The sequence below is a fragment of the Mustela erminea genome, chromosome 3 (genome assembly GCF_009829155.1).
Source record: "Mustela erminea isolate mMusErm1 chromosome 3, mMusErm1.Pri, whole genome shotgun sequence".
NCBI lineage: Eukaryota > Metazoa > Chordata > Mammalia > Carnivora > Mustelidae > Mustela > Mustela erminea.
Window position 1 is genome coordinate 127,895,764 of NC_045616.1, and position 24,179 is coordinate 127,919,942.

At 37.2% G+C, this 24,179-nt stretch overlaps 1 protein-coding gene across 7 annotated transcripts in view; it reads right to left on the minus strand.

Annotated features, from left to right (window-relative positions):
- Positions 1-2,111: 2,111 nt before the first annotated feature.
- Positions 2,112-24,179, minus strand: part of PARP8 (poly(ADP-ribose) polymerase family member 8) — a 174,825-nt gene continuing 152,757 nt past the window's right edge. For 6 of the 7 annotated variants that reach the window (XM_032337436.1, XM_032337437.1, XM_032337434.1 and 3 more), the window contains 9 exons: positions 24,018-24,085; positions 22,262-22,310; positions 21,030-21,142; positions 20,724-20,796; positions 19,385-19,454; positions 16,441-16,514; positions 15,289-15,358; positions 14,353-14,437; positions 2,112-4,305 (listed from right to left, as the gene is read on the minus strand). In XM_032337436.1, the coding sequence (XP_032193327.1) occupies positions 4,203-4,305; positions 14,353-14,437; positions 15,289-15,358; positions 16,441-16,514; positions 19,385-19,454; positions 20,724-20,796; positions 21,030-21,142; positions 22,262-22,310; positions 24,018-24,085 (705 nt within the window). In that variant the 3' untranslated portion in view covers positions 2,112-4,202. Of the gene's footprint in view, positions 4,306-14,352; positions 14,438-15,288; positions 15,359-16,407; positions 16,515-19,384; positions 19,455-20,723; positions 20,797-21,029; positions 21,143-22,261; positions 22,311-24,017; positions 24,086-24,179 lie in introns of those variants that run through there. The other variant, XM_032337440.1, reaches the window with a different exon arrangement.

Below are 24,179 nucleotides of genomic sequence, written 5' to 3' on the forward strand. Positions count from 1 at the left end.
TGTAAAGAAGGCTGAATAGTTAAAGAAACATAGGCATCTCTTAATGTTTACATAAAGGAGTGGCTGCATTTTTTAAAATCTCAAATGATACATTAAATATTGGGTAGATTGAAGAAAGTATTTTTAGAACATTAAATTATGTTGACTATGTAAATAAGCACTATTTTTTTTACCGACTTGCTGGTAAATGTGTAATGTAATCTATTCTTCAACACAGCTTTTTCACACTCATGGATATGTTTTGTCTAAAAACTACTTGAAATTCTTTTAACCTACAAAAACCTATCCTAATATATCATAGTGTACACAAAATCTCCAGGAAAACTGACTGGACAGTAATATACATCAAATTTATATATAATCTGACAAAAATTTAGCAGGCATTCAATGCCAAAATAACTGAATATTCAGTCTGCCATTCTGGCAAAGCAGTTGAGGGTTTTAATCCTTTAACTGTAAAATGGGCAATTGTTTGTGACTTAGGTGAATGGACATCAAATTGGCCCACGGAGAAAACCAATCTTAAAGGGAACTAATTATATTCAAATTTTGCCTTGAAACCCCTTCACATAACTCACTGGGTCTTAGCTGTATCATTCATCACCAGTGACTGAAAAATCCTTATTTCTGCAATGTGAAGAGGTAATTGACAGTATCTACATCCAGCATGGTCTTGGCTGAATTATTTGAGTTAACTTCCATTTGCAAAATTTTATTGTTCCTTCAACTGGAAACCAATTTACCTTAACAAACAGTCTATCATTTGTCTTGAGGTAGTGTTATAATGAAGAATTCAGCAGAGCAATAAAAAAACATCCTAATATTTTTACAATGTGCTTCAAGTGCTACTATGAAATCCACATACTTAAGTGGTAGGCAGTCCAAGGCTGAGTGGCCCTTCATGACATATTAAATTACTATCTGATAAAGGCATCCAGACATTAACAAGGATGATGAGTTCTTCCTTAAAACTTTCTCAAATGCCATGGCCTCTGGCCAGTTATGGTATTCTGGAATAAAGTACTGCTAAAATTCTTTCAATGATATCAAAAATTCATATACTTGCATATTAAAAGTTTCCTTTCTTTTAGCAAAGTGGAGAAAAACTGAGAGTTGTCTTTTCTAAACTCTCAAGTTTTTCAGTGAGAGATATTCAGAACATTAACAATAGTTTTGGGGGTGGTTTCTTACATCACATATTTGATACTAAGTTTAAGGATGTGGCTCTCATTCAAATTTTAAATTGAAAACCACCTTCACACTCAACATTTGACTGAGATTTGCTGTGCAAAAAAAAATAAAAATCATTTCAACATGATGGAATCTAAGGCACCAAAAATGCCTTTCCATAAACTGTTGTGGAGCACTAGGTTATAAGTATATTATCATTTTTTCTCTTTTTGAACGTCCAATCATTTTCTTCTCTTTTTAATACAGTGGACAGTGAAAAAGGACAAATTACTCATAGTGAAATGTTTACAAAATGAGTAATGCAGGAAAGAGCAGAAAAAAATTAAGGTTCTTCTTCCGGTACTTCAAGAATGAAAATAAAGGATTACCTTTGCTCAGTAGGTTCATATTATATAGTAATGGCTACACAATTAATATGACTACAACAAAACATCAGTGAACAGACTTCAAATATCATATAAATACAATACAGTATCACATGTTTGGAATCATCAAATATGTCAATAGGTAATATCTTACTGGAGTAACTGAATCAAGGCATGATAATGTTCAAACTTCTACATTTAAAGATCTCCTTGGATCTTGGAAGCATGATATTCACTTACTAATGATAGATATTCAAATTAGATTCCTTAAAAATAAAGATAAGTTTCAGGATGCTATAGTTACCCCAATACCATAAGTTCAATTAAAAGACTTGCTCTAATACTTGGACTATTTGCTTACAAAGGTTCTGAGCTTAATTTTTCAAAACAAACTTACAACCTGACATTCTGCACTGCAATAGCATTCAATGAATTACCATTAGGAGACATCTGATTTTATTATCATAAAAGGTGTCCATTGTCTGTAATATTTAGTAAGCATGAAAACTAGCAACCACTTTTCTTGCCCTAACAGGTGAATCCATTTTTTTTAAAATTTTTATTCTTGAACTAGCAGTAGAAGTTTGCGTTATGCCAGTTTTTCCTCCCTGAAATACTCTCCCCTGAGTCCTCCAAGTTACCCTTCCAATTCAGGTGCTAATACTTCGCTCTTTAGAGCTCACTCAACTGCAAAGTCCAACCTGAATGATTAGGTCTGTGGTCTTAAAACTGCATGTGGAGGCACTAGAGAGAGTTTCTGGAGATGCCTTGGTGGTGCTAGTGGCCACACAGGTGGGCCTCCAAGAACTCAATTTCTAAATCTCACTAGTACATCTTCACAGTGATGTTATATAAGATTCAGAAGAATGTGCCACAAAATTAATTTGAAAAATAATTTTGTCACTTAAAACGGTTTTAAAAACCCCGTCAAAGGGATTTGGAAGACTTGGGGAATCTTGACAGAAAAAAAGCAAGTCGTCCTCGTGTCCCATGTAAAGTCTTCAAGTATCTGGTCACAGAACACTAAGGAAGATGTAGCTTGGCTCTACCATGCCGATACAATCCCTCAGTCTGTCTTTGAGTTCAGAGGCACAAGTCAGAACAGATCAATGTTTTAAGTGGATCCTATCACAATGATTAATATCCCAACCACTTCAAGTCTATTTTTTGCAGAGATAAGCGGCATATCAATTATTTACAATATAAGAAAACAAACAATTAGTAAAAACTTCTTAGATAGCAACCCTTAACAACGAGTATAACCTTTTTGCTCACCTTTAATGCCAAAGGAAATAAACACAGAAGTTATGACATTATACTTGCAAATGACTAAACATTTTAATTTATTTTTTCTTTCCAAATAAATTAGAATCAGATATGAACCTTGATTCAGGGTTTGACTAGAGTGGCAGACTTGCTAATTAAACTGCTCTCATGAATGGCCTTATTCCAAAGACATCATGGAGGAAAATAAACACTGTCTAAAACTTACAATGAATAACTTTAGTATCCAAAGAAAGAGAAATGATTTTGATGAGCACGTGACTCTTGAAAGGAAAATGCTAAGAGCTGGTGTTATTCTCTATAAGCTTATTTGTGTTCTTTTAATATAAAAGAAACTTCAAAGTTTGTCTTCTTTCGCAGTAAGAAAAAAAAATAAGCAGAGGTATTAGATGAAAAAATATAAAAAATGCTGGTGTGGTATAAATAAATTTTAAAAATGTTCCACCGTAAGAAATAAAAAATATATAGTTTGTTTAAATTCTGAGGCCTTTCTTTTATGCATATAATCATTTGAATATAGAGTTAATCCACCTGGGGCATCTGTGTTCCCCAAATTATAACTATTAGATAACATTATAAAAGAGCTGAATTTTAACTGAAGTGGAAATTATCTAAACAAATAGAAAAATTGTTTCTAAACATCTTCAATGAATGAATGGTGGTAAATTTGACTCATATCTTGGTTTATGTCCAGATTTACTGCTTACTGAATATTATTTTCTTCTTATTAAATGAACATAGAATCGGGGAGCTGTGCCGTCTCTGCTTGATCACACATTTGGATGCATCGGTCTATAAATATGTACATTACATACTCTTGGGCAAAGCACTGCATCTAAGACCTAGTTGTTTTTGTATGAGAAAAAAATAACAAGAGAATAGGAAACGTCCCTCCCCAAAACATTTGAGTGTTCATACCACTAAGTAAATAGCACATGAGAATGTGCAAACAAACTTATTGCAAAGTACTGTATAGATTTAGATGTCTTTATAAAATGTTCTCAGTTCTAGTTTGGTAACCTAAAATGTTGGTATATAATACCAAATTTCCAATTAAAGAGTTTAATATAAAAATATCAGCACAGAACTGTTTTTTCAATCTGTTTATTGTGTGAGCAACCCAAACTTCAGTTTAAGTGCTGTTGCAATTTTATTACTAGATTCCATAACCCTACAATTGATAAATTTTATACCATTTTAGGTATTTAATGAGATAGTTAGAAATACTAAGAAAAAAATCAGTATTCAAAGGGTTACTTTTGTTTATAATAACAATAAATTATTTTATCAACTTCTTCAGTTCAAAATCCAGCTTTGAACCCGAGGAAGGCTTTCAAATCACGTTAATTAAATGGTGGTCCTTTAACCAGTAGCAGTTTGATTACCAATTACTCGAAGGATCTCTTTGTGAATGCCTCCTTCTTGTGTGTTAATATTCGCATCTCCAACTTGGCCATCTTCATAGCTAAAACACACACAAAAAAACATAAGGCTTCTTTTTAAAAAGACAAAACACTCAAGAAAGCGCTTAAAACCCCCTCAGAAATGCCATTGGATACTTAAGATTTAGCCAAAGAGAATGAGTAGTGAAGACGTTACTTCTCAGTTTATTTAATAAGGTGTTTGCATTAATAAACGCAGAAAAGCCTGCGTGACTACACACACGATTATCCTACATCATGCCCTGATTTGCCCCTTCTTTCCTTCCTTTTTAATCTGAACTTTTTCATCCCCACATAAAGTATTGCCTGTGTCTTTGCCTGGTGGACATTTCCCACTCAGCTGTTCCATGAAGCCTCCCGTGGAAGAGCATGCCGGCTCCAGCTTTTGGTTCCCTAGGTTCGAAGCTTGTGAGGCCCACTCCCACTTATCTCATTTGTTTATTTTCTGATCTGCAACACCCTTAGAAATTACTTCACATTCTGCCGCTGCTCCTTCGCCCCGCCAGCCTTCTCATTATTATTCCTTTGTGATCAGTGCCGCCTTTTTTCCTTATCACTGGTAGCTCTACGTAGTCTGACTCTAGAAGATATTCTGATTTATGCCGGTACACACAAGAATGCAAGTGTGCTAAGCTATAGAAGTGGAAATACAACGTGAAAGGACAGCAATTACTAAGTCCCTTAGAAAGAAAGAAGTGCGTTTTAGGTGATCATTCATTTCCTCAAATAAACTTACTTGGGCAGCAAGAATTTTCCAGGAAAGAATTTTTAAACTTCTGTGGTAAGATTCAGAAGAATAATAGGTGATGAATTAATTTTACTTTGTACAAATGACTTCAAGACAGAAGCTTTCGAGAAGTAGTAATTACTTCAAAATAGATAACCAGGCTTGTAAGCAGCCTCAAAGATTTATGAACACCACTGTCTTTTCCTCACTACATAAAAATTCTCCTGAAATAGCACAATACAGGAAAATGGAAGAGATGATGTACAGCAATGAGAACTCAGGTCCTTACATAATCCACTGCTCAAACACCCAGTGATAACTGAATCCATATCACATTTAAACTCTAAGAACTGACTTATGGTTGCCTATCAACTTGGTTAATTCTATCCATACAAGTATGTCCACACGCACGCATGTACACACGCATGTGTGGATATAAGACACTCAATGGTGAAACGTTACTGTGAAGAAAAGAAAGGGCCCACTTAGAATGATTCTCCCCGGAGATTAAACTGTAAGTGCTCTATTAATTAAATGGAGAACGTTTAAGTGAAATGCTTTAAGCACTGTCCAAATCTAATTTGGTGCAAGGTGGCAAACTGTGTAAAAGTTACATTTTATTGGGCAAGTAAAATATGTTACATCCCGACTACCCATGGGACAAAGGGCACACTAAGGCATCCACAGCACTGAGCCAAGGCTGGGGAGGCAACCTGGCTTGCAGACTCATCCCGAGGGACATAGTGGTATTTACGGAGCCAATCCAGCTAGTTCCTCAAGGATCTGGATTTTGGAAAGGAAAAAGACACTGCCAAAAAGAGGATGGAGACACTAAGAACACCAGACTGCAGTTACACTTACAACAGTCCACACGGCTCGCTCCTCATCTTCCTAATATGCATTTATGTTTACTCTGTCTCTACAGCATCTGTGTCCTCTGGACACAAAGTTGAGTTGAGTAAGATATTCTTGGCTTAACTGATACCCAGCCTACGTACTACCAGCTCTACTCGTTCAATTTAAAGCTGACCTTCGAGATTTGTCTGCAGTACAATCTAACTGCTTTTCCTCAACCCACTGCAGTCATTCTTCCCATCCTCCCACTCTGCTGGAAGTCCGGACTATGGCTACCCAGGGCCTCTTAGATGAGGAATTCGGATTCTACCCGCTACGTCTGCAGTACGTGATACAGCTGACTGCTCTTTTTCCTGAAGCTACATTATCTCCTCACTCCCTAGTTGGCCCTTTGATTATTAATTCTCAGTTACCTTCACCGCATCCTCTTCCCTAGCCTCCCATTTCAATGCTGGCTTTATCCACAATTCACGCTCAGTGTTTTCTCTTTTCATGATATGCAAACTCTCAATTATTTCAGTCTCTCCCGCTGCTTTAATTATCACCCACATGCTGATTCCTAAACTATATCTCTCATCCTTACATCTTTCCCTAACTATAATTTTCCCATAGAAATCACAAATCTAGTATATTCAAAACTGAACTTAATTTTTTATCCCAAGACTGCTTTTTTTTTTTTTTTTTTTTAACTCTACCAAAATCTCAGTTTGGAGTACCATCACCTACCCTGTCTCTCAACAAGAGAACTTCAGTCATTCTTGGCTCTTCCATGTGCCTAAATCCAATAAATCACGAAGTCATCTTCCCTTCTCTTTTCCTAATTACTCCCAGTTGCACCTTCTCTCCGTTTGATGACATTACCTTCATCTAGGGCTCCATTACCATTCATTTAAATAAGTGATTTTCAAGTTGCAGGTTATGTACAATTAGCAGGATCTGAAACTAAGAGTGTCCGGGCTAGCATTTTTCAATGAAATTAGAATAGAATAGGACACAAAATACTGAACGCACCCCGTGAAGTAAGCCTTGTTTTTTCCAAAGTCACAATGTCAAACACGTTTTCTCCTGGAGTGGGAAAACACTGACCTAGATGATTGTAAGAACATTATAACTGATCTCTCAGTCTCCATATCGAGCCCCATGATCCCCCTTAGAAGACTTTCCTGCCCTGCTAGAAAACAGATACAAATAGGATACAATAGGACACAAATGGCCTCCACTTCACTTGCAGGACAAAATCCAATGGCTCTGTCATGGCGCCCCAGGGTCCCTCATAACCCAAACCTAAAAATCCTCTCCAGTCATGTCCCACCTCCCTAACACCCTATTTCCATTGTAAGGGCCTATTCAGCCAGAGGGGTCCCACCCCAGTTGAACTGCCATTTTGTTGTAAAACTTAAATTGACCCTTCCACGCACGCCTGTCCCCCCCCCCCCCCCCCCCCCCGGAACTTACTTAAAAACAAGTCTTGGAAACAAGTCCCAGGTAACAAAGTCCAAGTAAAAAGGGTGGGTCAGGCCAAGTGGAGGTATTCAATCAGTGGGGACGCATACTGTCTCCTAGCTACCAAGGAGTATGGGCCCCACCCTTTGGGCACCTTTGGGCGCCAATTCTGAGCAAGGTGACAGGCTGGTTCAAATGTTTACTAGGGTAAATTGTAATTCAGTTGGTCACCTAGCACGACTATGGTCACCTAGCACGTCTTTCTCTGTACTTCATTGGCCACCTGTGCGTGGCCTTTGCTCTATAAAAGCTAGTCTGTGAAACAGAGAAAGGTCATCCTCTCTGTAAGGTGCGGCCCCGACTGTTCTGTTTGACGGTCGGTTTGATTCTTGATGCTAGCGCGAAATAAAGTTTTGCTTGACTTTCGCTTTGTATCAGTCTCGCTCCTTTAATCACGTACCCATTATTGGGTGACCCAACACCATCAAATGGAAGAGTTTGCTATCCCTAAATACTACATGCTCACTGACTTCTGAAAAGCATTTGCAGTTAATGGAGAGAAGATGAGAATCACATTCTTTAAATAAACAATAACTTAGGACAGAACGAACCTGGGGGCAAAAGCAAGCAGAGACTAAAGAGCAAGAGCAAGAGATTGAGATGGAGATCGAAAGCATTAAGAAAAATGCTTATTCTTCCATTGTCTATGACGCTCACAGGGAAGCACAGCAGTTGTGGATTGGAAGGGTAAAACTGGCCACAGGCATTTAGGTGTCTTAAACAATGATGTATATATCATAATACAGGAAAGGCAAACTACCATTTGACGGGGTGAACTGGCAGCCATCTAGATACATGCGTTGTTAGTGGCATTAGGGCGTATGCTACAACATGGCACACAGAATGCTTTGCAGCTATTAATTAGTATTCCAGACACACACTCAACTGCTAATTTAACAGTGAAGTTCATTTATGTCCAGAAAGCAACTAGATTAAAAAAGAAGAAATGGAGCAAGACTGGTATCAATAGGGAAACGAAAAACTTGACTGGGGTTTTCTGGAGAAGGAAAAAAGAAACCATCTAAAAGGAAACATACTTTATATGTAGGAGATAGTTCCCAGGGGCATTAAAAGATTACTAAAATTAAAAAAAAAAAACCAATTTGCTTAAAAAGGTATGAGAAAGAAATAAAGAGAACAGAGGGAATTTAGCTGCCTGGAACTCTCCAGGTTGAGTTAAGTTAGGAAATTTCCTGGATGAAGACTTTTGAATGCATTCACAAGTTCTATTCCCAAACTCATGTAGCAGCTTTGTGACAGCTTTAAAGAATGGTACACGTCAATTTGTTTTCAGACTCCCTAAATCTGGAACCCAGAAATGACTGCATTGTTTTTCATTAGCAACAGAGAGGAGAAATTCACTGCAAACGGAATGCTATCCAGCACTTCTCCAAAGTTCCTTAAGGTATCTGATGCTCTAAGAGCATTATCTACATCATCGCCCATGTACAATTTCTTCATTATGTTGGAACATTCAGTCTTTGTCACTGCTCTCCTATACTATGTGTTAAGTGTTTTGGGGAACAGAATTTGCATTGTACTAGAGGAGATAATAGAGTTATGCAAATAACTCTAAGACAGGCAGGAAGGAAGAGCAATTTTAGGACGAGCAAGGACGAGTAAAACTTAAAGACAGACATCATGTCTGACTGGGATGTCAGGAAAGACCCCACGGAAAAGACCATGAAGTTGAGCCTTGGGAGACTAGCTAAGGCTGAGCTGGCAGGTGGGCCTATCCTTTGGACTGACTGAGCAAAGCACAGTGGTGGGAAAAACACTTCCACGTTGTTTTCAAGAAAGACCTTAGATAATAATTTTATTCCATCAATGGTCTGTACGGGTCATTGAAGTAAGATAAAACGGGCTCTTTGTTGGAGAATGTCATGTCTTCATTTGTTAAAAACTATCGGAATTTATGAACAAGATATAATCAAGACTCTGCTTTAGGAATATTAGTGGGATATAAATAGTATGATCTTAAAAAATTTTATAGAAATGTAGGCTATACACTAAAAGATTAAATATAGTTAACTCCAAGTGGGATATTATGGGTGATTTTCTTCTTTTTTGCTTACCTTTGATTTTAGTTTCTATAAATGAACAGTTATCACTAGTGTAATAATGTTAATGTTTAATAAATTTGGCAGTGTACAAGGCAGATTGGGGCAATAACAAAATTGGAAGCCTAGAGAAAAACTAGTAATCTTTTGGTGGACTCTGGGGCAGAGAATGATATATCTATGGAAACAAAGGTATTGAAAGGAGAAAACTGTGTAAAGATATGCATGGGGGCTGATGACTATAGTGTCAAGGAAAAAGACATTAAAAACTAAAGCTCAGGATTGCAAGTGTCTTTGAGTAAAATCACTGCGTAGACTGGGGAAGCCAAGAACTTGACTTGGGGATTTAGCAATGGGTTTCACTTGGTACATACTGATTTTAAGGTATGAGCAGAGTTTTTGAGGGGAAATACCTATCGAGCAGTTAGGTGTGGGTATTTCCTTCATTTCTACTTCTCTGCCAAGCACTGTGCTAGGCACACAAGAATAAATGAGCCATACAATCCCCAACCTCAATATGTATGCGGGATAATGGAAAAGATCGTACATAAGAACAACTCAGTGATAAAAACAAAGCCCATGGCATCCGCACAATAACATCAAGGAGTAGCACGAGTGAGGGAAAGTTTCTGGGAGGAGGGAAGGCATATGCTAATATTTAAAAGAGCGGGAATCAGATAAAGTAGTGTGAGGCGAGAGGAAGAGAGAATCCAAGGCTACTGGAGAAAGGAAAGAGGAAAAGCATAAGCATTGTGGGAATCACATACAGTTTAGGTTGTGAAGCCTAATACCTAAGCTGAGAAATCATGGATAATGAAAACCAGGGCCCTGGGTGGCGGGGGGGGGAGGTGTGAGGCAACGGGAGAGGAGGGAAGGCGGGGAGGGGCTAGATATCCTTGATCTTCTAACACAGCTATGCTGAAGGAAGAACAAACGGCTGGGAAGTGAGTTGGTTTCCTTTGTGAAGGAGACTGGACTTCATCTTACAAGAAGCAAGCAGCTTCTCAAGAGTTTTACTCAGGAGAGTGATGTGGCAGTTTCAATCTTGGAAAGGGATCTGGGTTGCAGACAGAGAAATTGGATTTATTATAGGCTGGGGATAAAGCAAAGTTCCCGATCGTATCAGCTTGATGTCACACAGCTAATGCCACACAGCTTCACCAAGCCGTGACCGAATGGTTGGTCTTCCAACTTTATAAATAACTTGTCTGTCTCCTCACTATGTTACCATTCAAACACTGTTGTGGTGGTGTTTTTTTCTTTTTTTGCAAAATCATGATGAAAGTCCTCTTTCTTTTCACTGAATGGCCATGATACAGTTCTTATTTTACGAATTTTTCTTGTATCTGCCTCTTTAGATAGATTTCAAACTTTAACCAAAAAACAAAACAAAACAAAACTATACATAAGCTAAAATCTTTCTCTTTTCAGCTTTGTCTTTGTTCATTCATTAGAAATCTACTGACAAGGAACCGTGCATCAGGAACCAGGGGAGGTGCTGCAGGGCATCAGGAGAGTAAACAAAGGCAAGAGTAGGAGTCAGCCCTTTCTGACACGGAAAATTCCGATACAACGAAAAAATTGACTTTTAAATCGGAAGTTTTGCAGTGTAATAATCCCTAGAATTGGCTAGAATCTGTTTACAACATCTGAATTATTACATTTTGCCTAAAGCATTAAAATTTGATTAATCCATTTTGAAATTATTAAACAAAACTTTTCAAATTTCTTTAAGTGATATCTTCCCTTAAATTTTACTTTCAATTTTTTTGATACAGTAGTCTGTTCCCTAAAATATCCCCCCAATTCTTCTCTGATTCTGTGTCGTTGTTCACTTGTTAGAGAGAGTATGATTAGGATATTAAACACCTATCTTATTATCTCCATTCTAGAAATCAGATTAGCATGGAAACTATTTTGATTTTTTTGTAGTTTCACTTAAAAACAGATTTAAAAAGGAAGCTCCCAATAATTTATATTCTAGTCATCAGGCCAAACTTCTAACATAAGGAATTAGATAATGTTAATTTAAAAAGATCAGAATAAAATGAGAATAAGAAAATAAGATTTTCTGCCTAATAACAGTATATTTGTGATAACTCACTTCTTTCTCAACAATTTATCTTTTCCTAGATGTTACCACTCACTGGGAAGGCACATTACTCATAGAACTCTGTGATTTTTATCTTTTATAAAGAAGCTGATGGTTGTAATTAAAATGTACATTAATTAGTGAATGGATTCTCCTTCTGATGTGTTTGAATCTTATCAATTTTCCTTAATTAGTCTCTTTTCTCCTGAGGGTGCAGAGAAATAGGATGAAATCTCACCTGTATTTATGAAAGAAATGAAAACAATTACCTTAACAGATTTTTTTTTTTTCTTTACAATACTGGAAAGCATCTAAGTATACTGGAAGAATTTTATTCTCTTTTCTTCAGATGGTCTTTCCTCACTTTTTTTCTTCTAATAAATAGGGAAATCCATCTCTCCAGACATACACATGACACATATATTCCTAAAAATTTATTTTACATATGATTTATGTAAAATTTCAAAGAAATAATGTTAGAATGCCTACTGCCTGAAGTTGCTTATTTAGCTTAATGAATTTGAACTTTAGCAAGATACTAAGAGGAGTAAATTAACTGATTAACATCAGGCTAAGGAACAGGTTTTGGAGTTACTTTTCCATCTAAATCATACGGTCACTCAATCAAACAAATTTGTGACTGGATAGGTCTTTGGGAAGGCCAATATTCTAACAGGAGGTAACAGTCATGATGGTCAAGAAAGAAGGTGGGGGGAATTTAATGAGTCCCCCTTTTTTTTTTTAAGATTTTTATTTCTTTATTTGAGAGAGAACGTGTTTTTTTTTTTTTTAAGATGTTTATTTCTTTATTTGAGAGAGAACGTGAGAACACAGAGGGAGAGGGAGAAGCAGACTTCCCGATGGGCAAGGAGCCCGATGTGGGGCTTGATCCCAGGACCCTGAGTTCATGATCTGAGCTGAACGCAGACGCTTAACTGACTGAGCCACCCAGGTACTCCTAGTAAGTGCCTTTCGTTGAAGACCTGCACTGTGCTAACTTTGTCCTCATAAGAATCTTAAAATCGCATATAGCTAGCTTCCCCAGGAAGCTCCAGACCCACATGGCACCCTTCTCTACCTTGCCTTCTGACAAAGGAGGTTGCTCTGTAACTCTTATAATAAGCTCACTTGCCCTCTACTCTTGGGCAGGGTTTAAGCAATGGGGAGTCTGAGCAAGACAGTGGCGGTGGGGCAAAGTCCAGGTTTCCCTTGGTTCCAGGCCCATAAGGGCACGTTGGTCTATGTAAGTCCCTCAGCTGAAGGCTCCAGCTCTTTTCGAAGCTGCTGAACTAGAAAAGGTTCTCCTACTGGGTTCTGAGAACTGTTTCTTGTCCTTGCCCTTGTCCTTTTGGCCCGGGGATGCAGAGCACTGCTTGTGCTACTAGATCCAGGTTACTACACTAGACCATGGTGCCCCTATAAACCACACCTTTTTAAACAATCTACTTGTGGGTGATAGAAATTGTGTTTTTCATTGGCCACAGATTTCCTGTTGGGATTCTGCCTGGTACGGGAGACACAGCATGCTACTCTCTCTACCGATGATGCTTTATTGTATCTACTAATGAAGGTCAGAGAGGTCCTGCAAAATGGCTAAGGTCACCTAACTGGTCAGCCTGGACACAAACTGTCCAACCAAAGCAGACTCTGTCCACCATACTCACGGCTGCCTGGCCATGAAGAAAGACATCTACAGATAATATATATGTCACAATATGGAATGTATGTATGAATATGTATCAGAAGTACAGAAGATACATAAATGCATAATACGTAAAACAGTATCACAAGAAAGTCACAGTTTTCATACTATCCCAAAGAAAACCAGACAGTTCATAAAATTTGCATCGTGAAAAGTCTGCCAATAAGCCAACAGATCAAATGCTGCAGGCACAGCGTGCTACAGATAACACTATATAAGCAATCTTGAGACAGTCATTTTGACATGGCTTATAAAACAGGCCTGTGTTTTTTTTTTCCATCTTCTCTTTCAAAGACTATATAAAAGTATAAAACGGATATACTCCATTCTTCCCAAAGGTCTTTCTGGCGATAGGACCGTGGGTAAGGAAGAAATAGACAGGGAAAGGGTTGGGAGTCAAGCAAGGGTGGGTGAAAATCAGGTCTACTGCACTCATTATTTATTTGGAGATAAAAAAAATAATGCTATTATACACTCATGCAGGTCTTATGATATAGTTGTGTCAAAAAATCCACATCAATATGTCTTGCATTGTCAGCCAATGTTACATGAAGTACAGATCATCAACCTTTTAAAAAATATTTTATTTATTTGAGAGAAAATGCACATGAGGCAGGGCAGGGGGCAGAGTGTGAGAGATAAGTGCACTCCCCGCTGAGCAGGGAGCCCAATGTGGGAACCAATTCCAGGACCCTGAGATCATGACCTGAGCCACTGAGCCACCCAGGCGACCCATGTCATCAACTTTTTATTCTCATTACTATTTTCTTAGTTCCTAGTTATAATACTTTTTAAATCCAGAAACAACTAAAGACATATGTATGTGTGTGCATGTGTGTACATGTTACATCCATCTATAGGTATATGTCTGTCTACACATACATACACATGCATATATATATATGCACACATAGATCGCTAAAGAGACAAAGTTTTTCTTCACTTCTAAGTTAACAGCCTTTAAATAACCCTCTGTTTTTTACAGCTCATTAAAATAAAACAGAAACATTCAGATGATGAGAAACTATCTGTCTGGTACTTATTGGCAGCTAAAGTGACCAAATAATAATGTAGTCACTATCTCATTCATGGAGAAGACAGTAACATACAGATTTGAACCTTTACACTTACACAAAAAAGAATCGTGTGCAGACATGATCAGTATTTGGGACGACCCATATCTCTCCATGTTTGTGCAGGTCAGGTGAGGTGATGACTGTAAATGGAAGATAAAATTAAAGAATGATTTTATTCTAAGTTACTCTATCCCTCCTCTTAGAAATCTAAAAGCACAAAGTACATGCACAAACACACACGAAAAATATTTAACCTTATAAGCTATCAAAAGTGTAAGTAAATACAATGAAATGTCATGTGGCAATTTTATGTTTTAAACACCATCAGTGTAACTACAGGAAGGGAATCACTTGTATATTATCAAAAGCAAACAGTTCCTGACTTGGGGACTATGTAGAAAGCAACTTCATGTTCTATATTAACTATCAAGGGTTGACTATGTAAAAGACAGTTAATGGTGCCTGCTGAACTCCCAGCACCAGTTTTTTTTAGTCAAGGTTAGATTTTACGGCAAGAACAAGAAAAAGTATACGATCTTGCAAATCACCTATCAATCTGTCTACCGCAAGTTCAGAATAGAGGAATAATGTCAGTGTAGAAGCAGAAAGACCTATTGGGTTCTCTTCTTAGTGCTTGCTTCATCTTTCACATTTTTCACAGTATTATCATTCAAAAACCAACTTAAAAAGGAAGGTGGCATATTCACAAAAGAGATTAGCAATACTTGATCAGAAAAATATAATTACCATTCTGAGATACCTGCCAAGAATAAAATACAGCACTGTCTGAATTCTTGCCAATTCTGCTTTGTTTTTCACCTTTATGATCTCTATTGTAACTGTTTTCCATCTGTGCCCTTAGAAAAGGTCACAAGGAATAATATAATGCTTTCACTAACCCATTTTGAGCATTCTGGAAATATAGTCAAATTCTTAAACACAGAAAATATAAAGAATTAACACTATGAGGTTTGTGAAACTTTCAACTTACCTTCACATAAGGCTATGCATTTTAAGTTACGGCTTTGCAGGAATTGGGACTGCTGCCCTTTTTTCTGTGACTAAATTCCAAAAGAATTTAAAAATCAGAGTGAAAATAGGGCAGTTGCTCAAGTGAGAAAAGAACTAATCATCATTAAAAAATAATAGCCACTAAGATAGCTTCAGATTTAAAAAAAAAAAAAAAGGCCTATCTAGACTAGCAGTAATATCCTTGAATTCCTTCTTAATGTCAAGCTATATTTGTTGTATCATTTAATTTCTGTACATAGTCATTATTAAATCAGTCTCAAGATAAGTGAACTAAAAATGCTCAATTAAAGTTTAACAGCCTCACATCATAGAATTAGAACTCAAATTTATTTTTACTGGAAGCCTGGCATCCTCATTTCAAGGGAAACAAAATTTAAATTGCAAACTCTACAATCAGTTATTCCAGATCATCTAACTTACTCAAAACCAGACCATTTTTACAGCACCATTAACTAAGCTGCAGAAGTTTCAGGAAAATCTCATGGAGAAAATCTGTAGTTTTGATTTTGTTTTTAGATATTAAGTTAGTTGTAGTTCCCCATGCCCAGCTCAAAATCACATTATTCATTAAGCAGATTTCTCACTTGTCCAGAATGGCTGGTTCCACTGAAATAACAAGGGATTTATGCTTGGTCTTTCTCTGTCTGGAATGTTCTTTCTCCCATATGGCTCATGTACTCACTGCCCATAGGCCTCCACATAATCACTTCGGATGATTCTACATACAGTATTCTACAGCCCTTTTCCCTGACTTTTCTCCATTTTTCTCTACCATCTAGCATTCATCCTCTCTAGACATATATTCAATTTATCCATAGCCACTCAATAGGATGTAGGCTCCCAAGAAATTCCTCTTGTTTTTGGTTCTATTTTTGATTTGTCACTACAGTCCACTGCCTATTGTGATGGGAGCTTAATAAATACTTGCTGAATATTTACTGCATAAAGGTGTTTTGATTATCACATTTCAGGGTCGGTTTTATGGCTTTGTGGGTAACGGCCATTCAAGATAATTCTGCAGACTTAAGAAGCCCGAGTGCTTATGGAAGCCCTGCTGGCTAAGGAAGCGGGAGCTCACTCAGCACATCAGCCCCTCGAGCGGCTACAACACCTGTGATGCACTGCTGCTTTTACTGCTGGATGCCGGCTCGTCTTTGGTTGTCACCTTCTGCTTCTTGTTCATCCCTGAAAAACACCAGCAGAATCGTAACTGAGGGACAAAGCTGGGTGATACCTTAAAATACAATCCACTGGCATCGCAAAGTTCTACCGGAGGTGAAGACATTTGCATTGGCCACAGACGACCACGCTTGGGCTCTGGAAGGAGCAGCGGCTTTAACCTGGAAAGTCAAGTGGGTTTCGGGAGGTCCTGAGAGTGTGAGAATGCAGACAAGCCAGCTTGGTTTTCTTTGTACTGAAAGCAGGGATAGGAAACTCTCTTGCACAAAACTGATATTCTTAAAATTCTTAAAATTTGCTTTTACAGGGCTGGTAGAGCTTAAACTTTCAGTTTACTATCTGGTTAGGAGAAGGAGAAGGTGAGAAGTGGGAAACATGAATAAGGTCAGAAAAATACATTTACGCTGAAGCTTCATGAATTGTTGATCTGTATTTAATTCTGTGTAGAATTTACTGTATCATCTAATAAAGGAAAAATTACACAAGTTCCTTTGTCTATGATACTCAAGTTTTAGCTTACTCTGTTAATGCCATAACTTTTTACTGTGATGGATTTTAGACAAATAGAAGTAAGATTCCTATTTGTTTTAGAAGAGATCAGTATTTTTCTATACTTTATTTGGAAATGCTCATCCACTGTCCAGAATTGAGAAGTAGGTTGATTTTCTATTGTTGTTGCTGTTTCAATAAAGGTTTGATGAGAAAGAATAAACTGCAAATGGTATGAATGTAACTCTTTCCAAGTCAGAAATATACCCACAAAGTTGCAGAGGTCGAGAGGATCAAGCTGAGAACAAGGCCTAGGGTTTCAGCCATGTGGTTCTGGAAGAAAGGTAAAGTCTGTTATCCTCAGGGGGACTGTGCTGCTCTCCACCCCCCTACACTTGCAGCCTGAAAGGCAACTACGGAAAGCCACTTCAAAGTATGTCATGACTTGGTATGTTTTTCCTTATCAATGCTGAGGATGTATTTTCTTTTTTTCTTTTAAGAGATTTTATTTATTTATTTGACAGAGAGACATCACAAGTAGGCAGAGAGGCAGGCAGAGAGAGAGGAAGAAGCAGGCTCCTTGCCAAGTAGAGAGCCCGATGTGGGACTCGATCCCAGAACCCTGGGATCATGACCTGAGCCGAAGGCAGAGGCTTAAACCACTGAGCCACCCAGGTGCCCCAAGGATGTATTTTCTTGAACTGGTTTTATTTTAGTTTTTCTATTGTGTTATGTTTTAATGAGATTTAGAAACTGATTCATGCTGGTTTTAATTTGTTTTTTCCTTTGAATTATATCATTCTATTTCCTTTATTATCTTATTCTTCCTGGTGTTTCTCTTTTCTTTCTTTCTTTTTTTAAAAGATTTTATTTATTTGTCAGAGAAAGAGAGCACAAGCAGGGAAAAGGGCAGGCAGAGGGAGAAGCAGGCTCCTGGCTGAGCAAGGAGCCCAATGCCAGACTCAATCCCCAAATCCGAGGATCATGACCTGAGCCAAAGGCAGACACTTAACTGATTCATCCAAACATCCCTGGTGTTTATTTCCTGTGTTATTTTGGTATATTGTACTTTCAAAGATTGTTGCAACAATATTTCTTAAGCCATAGGCTCTTCTACAATGGGATTTTGTCACTCTTTCCTTCGGGAAGGAAGCCTAATTACCCAACCCTCAAAGATGCAGGGGCCTGTGACTGCTCTGACCTATGACATATGTGGGAAGTGCTACTATGTGACTTCTGAAGCTGGTCAAAAAAGGCCTACAAAGTCCACCTGGTGTTCCTAGGACATATGTTCTGGAAAAGTTTGGGGTAGAACCCTGAGAAACAACTTGCTGTGCTTGAAAGTGCATGAACTTAGTCAGAATTATACTGGCCTGGTTAACGTTTACCTGGTGATTTGAACTCTCAAGATATCCTTTTGTATAACAGAGCATTTTAAGACTTACTAACCAGGCACCACCACCAACTTCAGGAGACTATGTAATATAACCATACAATCAGTCGCATATACACATGAGCACACAAGCAAAACCAACTATATATGCAGGTATATGAATATAAAAACTTTACAAGTCTGAAGAGAAATGCAGAGAACACCGAGGTTGGGGGAAAGGAGAAAAAAAAAATCCACTTGTTACTTTACACAGGTCTATGCAGTTTTTCTTTTCTTCAATTTTGTAGAGTGAGTGTAATTACTTCATGTTTAAATACATTAAGTTATTGATCTAAAAAAATTATCACACTGATTGTGGAAACATATTCCCCAAATTTAAAAGTGCAAAGAAATCATCCAAATTGTACCACCTGAGGATAAAGAATGCTAGTAATTTCGTGATCTTTCTTTCCATATTTTGCATTTACCAGGCTCTTCTCAAGCACATGCTTTCAATTTTTTCCAAAATAATTTTTTCATACAATATTACCCCAAAAAAAAAGATGTCAATAAGTAGGATAATTTTGAGGGTATTTTTCTAATCCTGAATTCCCCACACTGTTCAAAATATCTTTATACAATATACAATAATAAAAGAGAAGAGGCTGGCATGGTGCAGAGTTACAACCCAGGTCAGTGAATTACTATAGATGAGTAGTCTGTGTTCTACAGAATGCTTTGCACATACCACATTCTCAATAGTTACTTGTGGAGGGAATGAATGTAGAAAGCACTGAACAAAATTAATTCTGACATTGAAAAAAACTACATATTCCACTTTACATATTAGGGTAAGTATTCTAAATTCACCCTGACATGTGAACTTTGTTTCTGCTTCTGATATGAATCAAATGAATTAAATGCAAATGTATCAAATAAGCTTCAGTCACTTGATACACATTAAGAAAATTCAAAACCTCACACACTTGAGGTTAGAAATGAAACAGGAGCTTACCTGAGTAACCAAAAGATATGCTTGACATTGGGCTAAGATAGATTCCACTCCCATACATTGCACCGTGGAGCTAAAAGGGGAAGAGAGGGAACAGAAAGTGGACAGTCAATGGTTTCAAAGGGGAATTATTTTACAAAAGAAAGGAATCAGTCTCATGTTGGGAGGATTAACTCTCAGAAAACAATAAAGCTCTTTCCTAAGGTCTAATGTGAAAACAGTACTACTAATATCCTTGTCTTCAACATTCAGTGAGTTGATAGATGAAAAGTGATAGCCAGAGAAAAATCCTTGATAAAGGTTTTCCACCAGACCCAGGACAAATATAGCTAGTATTATCAAATACTAGCATAGATTTTTATGTTAATAACTCCAAAATATCAAAAACAAAACAGGTTGAATATACACAACAGAGTTTTGATTAGGACACACATGCTAGTACATCAACAAAGTAGCCTATTCAGAGTTTCACTGTACAACACTGTCTTCCCATTCTTATCTCCTCTAAACTTTTAGGTTAACAGTTTCATTAGCAGAAACTCTTCGACTGATCTAAGAAACTACTCAGAACATTTTAAACTCTCTCTCATCACTTCCACGTTCTAGGGCCCCTGGACCTTATTTAGCATGGACTGAATACTAATTCAGTAAGTGTGTGTTTATGGACATTTACATTTAACTGTATCATCTTAACTGTCATCGGCGTGTGGGATCCAGCACAGGCGACGGGATTAAGCATCTCATTTTCTGACCTCTTACCATCATCAGATGAAAATCAGCTGAATGAGAGTGAAGTGGGGTGTTGAAGGTGACGGGAGTAAATAAAGATGAGCACTATATCCACGATACCCCATGAGGGATACCCCATGAGGGATATCCATGATATCCCGCTGACTCCCAGCACTGCCCCGGAGACCATGAAGCAGGCAGCAGATGGCTCTTTGGTGTCCAATCTCCCTCTTGCTGATTCTTAGCCCTACCTTACCTCCTCTTAAAGTACCCCACTCTGGGGCAGTGCTCAAGAAATCTGCGTTGAATTAGCAGACAGAATGTTTGCACCGTTTTACTTTCTGCATGATAATTTTCTTCTACTGAAATTCAAAGTTATTTTATTGTTTTCTCATAGGGAATTCAATTTCTTTTCCTCTTCATCCCCAATGGTGTGTTGGTCAATTCTGCTTCAGTTATTTTATGAACATTACTTCTGCCTTTTAGAAATTCTATGTAATTTTTAAAGCGCACTGGCTTCCCCTTTCTCACGTAATAAAAAAGCACCAGGATTGCTTACTGAACTCTAACACTAAAGAATATATGGTCTTGTTAAAGCATTCAGAAAATTTACCTGCAATCTAGTATTAGAAGCAACAACCAGACCATTCCTCAGGATAGAGTGCCAGTTTTCAATGTGTGAGCCACTAAAACACAGAGGAGGGGAAGGACAAAATAAAACCGAACATTAATAATCTTTGAAAGTGGCCACAATATGATCAGTCATGTACCTTCTCGAAATCTTGAATTTCCAAGTCAAGTATCAGGCAGTGGACTACTCAGGGCTAACAGCCAAGTACTAAAAGAATGTTTTCCTCCCCATACATTTCTGGAAGACTGGGGTAGAGACATACCCCCATCAACAGGAAGCCATACTCACTGAAAAGCAAAGGTGCTTCCAAAGAGTTTTTTAGCAGCTCTAAAATTAGATTCTTTGGCTGGTGGACTGCTGAGAAGAAGGAACTGATGTGGAGTATGCATAAACTTCAGTTGCTGCCATTTAAAATAATGACAAATGAAAATATGTCAAAATTAACATATAACCAGACTGATGACAATTTCAAATTTTACTGGTTTAAGAATTAATTGAGATTCAAGCCATACTACCTTACATTAACAGGACCATTCATTAAAAAAAAAAAAAAACCCTGCTAAAATGATCTATCATATGGAGTTGCTGATATGAAGGGTAATTTTTTAGGCTAATGGAAAAGGAACAGGACACAGACAATCCAAAGTCATTTATATTTATCTTTGGAATACACTCTGTAATCATGTCCAAGCAGATCTGCCTTCCTAATTATGTTTCTTTTTAAGACTTTTATTATTGAATTCCCTAAGTATACACTAGCTATTCAACTGGGGAAATATCTGAGTTGGCTAAGCAGAAAAGAAAAGTTAGTTCAAGATTTTAAAATTGCAAAAACTATCAACATCATGCTTTATTTGCATACATTTATAAAACTGTAAATAGCCATTCACGCATAGTTCCCCCTTTGTTCATGTAAAGAAATTAAAACAGAATCTTTTGAATTAGTGGCTTGACAAAATTTTCTAATTGCTGCCCTTTCACATAGGAAAATACTTATATAGGAGTACAATATAAAGGAAATCTTGCAGCTTAGAGATTCACAGACAAGCAAGCTGAGATTTTGGATACGGCTCTTCTTTGGTTTCGATCATAACTGAAATCAGAGCCAATTAGCTTTTTCCTTTATTTTCTAAGTGTATTAAGCCGATAAGGCAGTATCTTCTCCTCTGTGGAAAAGAGGGGCTGTGCCGACAAGAAACTGACAATGATAAAAAAGCACATTACCTTTTTTCTGGTCAAACTCCTGATTCTTCCTATCACTGGTGGAATATCTACCCAACAATTTCATACTGACCCTTTTACTTACTTAAAAATTCAGGGCAGCAGCCTGAATGTGAATTTGATTTCTTGGGAAAAGTTGGAGCTGGTGCACATATGGTAATTTCAAACTGAAGAATTAGGCCTAACCTGGGATTACTTCAATTTCCTGGAGAGGCTGCCTAAAAAATCACAGGGGTCACTTCTCCCAACCAGTCAGGACTCTTCCCATTTCTGTATGTATATGTTAAAAAAAAACTTACCCTGTTAACTGGCAGTTTCACAATATGTGACCTATTACTTGAAATAACCCTGAAATTAATTAAAATAGTCCATCAGTCACAAATATATGCCAAATATATTTAATGTTTTTTTTCCCTTAGTTGGCAAGTGATCGGAACTTACGTTTGCCGTGACATTAACTAAATTGAGTAACCATTTTACTTAATTACATCCCTTTGCTTTGGTTCCTGAAATAATTTAAAGAGCTTATGTAACAAAGAAGATAATAATCTGAGAATGAAGAAGTAGTCCCTTAAAACCTAACAGATAATGATTTTTAATCATTACGACTTCAGATATTGACAAATGAACATTTCTAAACATACTTTCAAAGGATGATTGTCGAGGTGCAAAGTTTGGATACATCAGCTTCCTTGGCTCTTCCCTACACTGTCTGATTAAGAAAGAGTTCCTGTGAAGATCTTTTTCTTTCTTTATATATTTGAAGATCTTTGTGCTGATATATATGGTGATATATACACAAACTGTTATTCACCATATTTAGACACTGAGGTTGAAAAAAATTACATTGTTATCTGAAAGAATTAGTTATTTTTATGTTTTTCAGAACAGAAAATAATAACTAGGGAAAACTCTAACAAAACAGTTTTGTAGATTTTCTTCTCCTTGAAAAAGTGACTAACAAGCTGAAGGAAATGATCACAAATAATTAAAGTTAACAATGAGGCTGACTACAGGGGCAGGAAAAAAAAGAGATTAGATATTTGAGATTTTTACTTTCATTCTGAATATGATTTCATGTGAGAATGTAAAAACTTACAATGAAAACTCTGTTATTCTACTCAAACAGAATTTTAATAATAGATCATTATGGACACAAAGAAGGAAGACGTCCAAATCTAATTTTTTAAAGTTTTATTAGACTAAATGTTTATTGTAAAATCCTAAGTGAAAGTTAAGTAACCAGAATCATTCTTTCTCCTTTGCCCATCTTTCCATAATTTTTAAAAACTTCCTGGTTGTAGCACAGAATAAATCTCATTCAGAGCCATCACTTATAATCTTTACACTTGAATAAATGTATAATCGTGGTGAATTTCACAGTCTTTAAGTTTTCAGTGATTTCAAAGACGTATGTGCATAAAACCCTCAGAGGTAAGGGGAGTAGGTACTATTGTTTTCACTTTGCAAGTTAGAAACCAGAGGGCAAAGGCTTTGAAGCAGGAGTGGTAGGAGAGGCCTTCTCAACCCGCTCTCATATTCTCAACTAGCCTTCCTAGGATCCATGCTGGACTAGGCCCCTCACCAGGCTCACTCCGAACACTTCTCCAGTCGTCAAACAAAGATTTCATCAAATTTATACTGTTCTTGTTAAGGAAGTGAACCATACACAACATACATTTTAGAAAGATTTTTCAGTAAGTATTTGAAACTGAGTTTTGTTGCTGAGTCCTCAGTTAACTAGAAAATTAAATGAACCAAAACGGCTTCACCATATAATCCAGCTAATCACATTTTTTTTTTAAATGATAGACAAACGGCTGTCAAATACATTGTTTATCTGCGTAGCACATAGGACAGCATTTTCTTCCCCTTGTGATATACAAGTTTTAATTAAAGTGTGAGTCATTACGGACTCTGTAAAATCACCAGGCCTCATAGGCTTGTAGAACTGTAGCATTGCAGGTCTTGTAAAATAGGCCTTTTTTTTTCCCCTTAAAGCAGGCAGTAGAAAATGATGCTGTTTTCATTAAGAGGAAAACTAAAATTTTATACCATTGCAGTAGGGGATGAGCAAGGGGGTCTTGTTTATCCATCTGCTTCTTGATTTCCAGATATGGTGCCTGGAAAAAAAGTCATTATACTTCTTGATTTTTCTTAAAAATTCCTTTTCTTCCTTTCTCATTTTTCCTTTATGCAAAAGGAATATCAGGTTGA